A 2,452-nucleotide genomic window follows, 5' to 3' on the forward strand; every position below is an offset into this window, starting at 1 on the left:
TCCATAAGGGTGACCATAGAAGGACTCTCCAGAAGATGCTCTCCCCAGTCTTGGCCAGGAATCCTCCAGTGTTTGCCTTGGGCCATGCTAGGAGTTGATTCCACAGCCAGAGGCTTTATGCTGCTGTATTTGGGTGGTTTAAATATATGGCCAGTTGATGTTGATCTCCAGATCAGCTCGCTTGTGCCTGACAGTGGGGATAATTAGCTCATCCCTTACACAGCAGCAGCTCCTCTCTGTTCTCTCCAGTATGTGCACACAGACCGGGCTCATCTCCCACTGTGGGCTGGGTCTGCTTGTGGAGATTGAGACATGCAAGCCTGGCATCAGCCATGGGTTGGGCAGGGTTGGCAGGCACCATTTGGGCATCAGCACAGGTTGGGTGATGCTCCATCCCGATGCACATGGTGTAAGTGCCTTGGCTCTGCTGTTGCACTGGGCGAAGGCTGGCAGGTCCCTCAGGCTGCACACGCTCTCTCCAGATATTTGTTGGCATTTCCTGAGTTTTTGTCCCTGGCACTCAGCTGTACAAAAATTACAAGAACCCCTTGGAGCTGTGATTTTGTTGTCCTGGCTTGAGGCTTTCCCAGGCAAGTTTCCTCAACTGAGTTTTTCCCACCAGCTCAGGTTCAGTGAGGACTTAGCACCACTTGGCTCTGGGTCTATATAACCCCTCTCCTCTGCCCTCTAGATGTCTCCCAAAGTGGGTACTCCCAGGGAGGCTTTGCCTCCTGTACCCCCAGTCCGCTTCCATAGCCCTGCTCAGCTTGAGGAGTGTCTGTGGTACACACTGCTGTCCAGGGCCCCCCATAGCCTGTCCAGAGCATCCCCTAAAGCATTCTGTAATGTTTTATTCCAGCCCCTTCCCATTGCCCCCTCCTTCTGGGGTTTGTATGCCCCTGGATGGATTTTCTCCCCCAAGGCAGCCCCTAACCACACTGCAAGTATGTAGGCAGAATGTTTTCAACTTCTTCCCTGGGCAGAAGTTCTGGAGTGAAACCAGCAGTGGGACTGTGTGCCGGGATGGGGCTGGAGAGAGGCAGGAGAAGGTGGGGAAAGGAGTCACACACCACAAACATCCCTGGGACAAGCTTTTTATTTGTTAAAGCAGTGGTGGAAGCAGAGGGAGAGGGCAAGCAGGTGTCACACAGCACTGTGCAGCAGCTGCCATGGAGTGATACTGGAGCCGAGGTGGTCTGAGCATGGGCTGGTGCCAGAGGTGGCACAGGGATGCTGAGATGGCCCTCGGTCTGTCCTGGGAGCAGGAGCTCACACTGGTGAAAGGGAGAGAAAGAAACCGGGTGGGTCTGGTGTCCAGAGTAACCCCAGCCCACATGTTTGTCTACCAGTCACCCCACCAGCTTGACAGTGAAGGGCTCTGCCAGCTGGACACAGCTCCCTGCCCACCATCATCATGCCCCTTTTGCTAGCTGGGAGGTGGGCACAGGCAGGGGGCTCTTGAGCTCCTACCGTGACTGACGGGGATGCGGCGTGGCTTCGAGATGCATTTCCTTCCACAAAAGGTGGGGCAGCACTTCTTGAACAAGGGGCAATGCCGGTCGATGAAGCACTGATTCGGCGGGTTGTACAGTGCGCAGGTGAAGTGGACGCGTGGGCAGGACCAGGCGCTGCCTGCAAGAAGAGGGACTTGTTTGCTCCAGGGCAGCTGAGGGGCCCTGGGGACAGGCTGCCCAATAAACGCCTCTCTCCTTTCCTCTCCCTTCCCCTCCCGCAGGATCCTTGTAAACGTGGCTCCTTCCCAGCCCCTGCGGTTTGCTCCCTGTGCCTTACCCTAGGATATCTCTCATACCTGTTGGCACTTCTGCCCAGAGGATGAGCATCCCCACCAGGAGGAGAGCGGCCACTGACTTCATGTTGCTGTGTCCCTGAGAGGTGTGAGTGTGACAACTGCGGGACATCGACATTTAAACACTTCGGGAGAATGGGGGCGGGGAACAGGATGTTTATACCTTTTTTTCCTCTGCCTATTGCATAGTGTTTTCTGGAAGCTTTTTGCACAAGATACAAAAGGGATTGTTCAACTGCTCAAAAAGCAGTTATGCCACTGCACAGCTGTCACCTGCAGCCATACCTGGGGCTGAGAGTCAAGCCATGGGCAGATGGTCCAAAGGCATCATTTCCAGGCAAGGCTGGAGGTAGTAAAGCTCCTTTCTCCTCAGCAACTAGCCTTCTCCTGGAGAAACCATTGTGGTTATTGTGCTATAGTCCCTTCTAGGGGGTCTATTAAGTGTATTTCCCCTCTGTATTTTGCTTACATGTGGACCTCCTAACCAAACCTTACAGCACTATCCAGATAAGCATGGGGGGATTGCATGTGCCTTCCCAGGGATGATCCTTTAAGCTTTTCTCAGAGGTAACTTGCCTCAGCCCCAAACCCTCCTGTCTCCTGCCCCACTGGGGACGTAAGCTGTTGTGGGGAAAACAGCTTTGG

At 54.4% G+C, this 2,452-nt stretch overlaps 1 protein-coding gene across 1 annotated transcript; it reads right to left on the reverse strand.

The window, feature by feature from the left end:
* Positions 1 to 1,080: 1,080 nt before the first annotated feature.
* Positions 1,081 to 1,887, reverse strand: LOC139680491 (caltrin-like protein 2). Its single transcript, XM_071573125.1, has 3 exons — positions 1,811 to 1,887; positions 1,471 to 1,632; positions 1,081 to 1,274 (listed from the first exon to the last, which is right to left on the reverse strand). Exons 1-3 carry the CDS (start codon positions 1,872 to 1,874, stop codon positions 1,270 to 1,272), a joined length of 231 nt encoding a protein of 76 aa, XP_071429226.1. The 5' UTR covers positions 1,875 to 1,887; the 3' UTR covers positions 1,081 to 1,269.
* Positions 1,888 to 2,452: the final 565 nt, after the last annotated feature.

Source organism: Pithys albifrons, chromosome 18, assembly GCF_047495875.1.
Source record: "Pithys albifrons albifrons isolate INPA30051 chromosome 18, PitAlb_v1, whole genome shotgun sequence".
NCBI lineage: Eukaryota > Metazoa > Chordata > Aves > Passeriformes > Thamnophilidae > Pithys > Pithys albifrons.

Bases quoted from the DNA above. Each gene is read 5' to 3' on its own strand.
- LOC139680491 (XM_071573125.1), bottom strand. From the start codon at position 1,874: ATGAAGTCAGTGGCCGCTCTCCTCCTGGTGGGGATGCTCATCCTCTGG. The intron at 1,633-1,810 runs GTATGAGAGATA...CTCTTCTTGCAG, and splicing joins CTGGGCAGAAGTGCCAACAG to GCAGCGCCTGGTCCTGCCCA.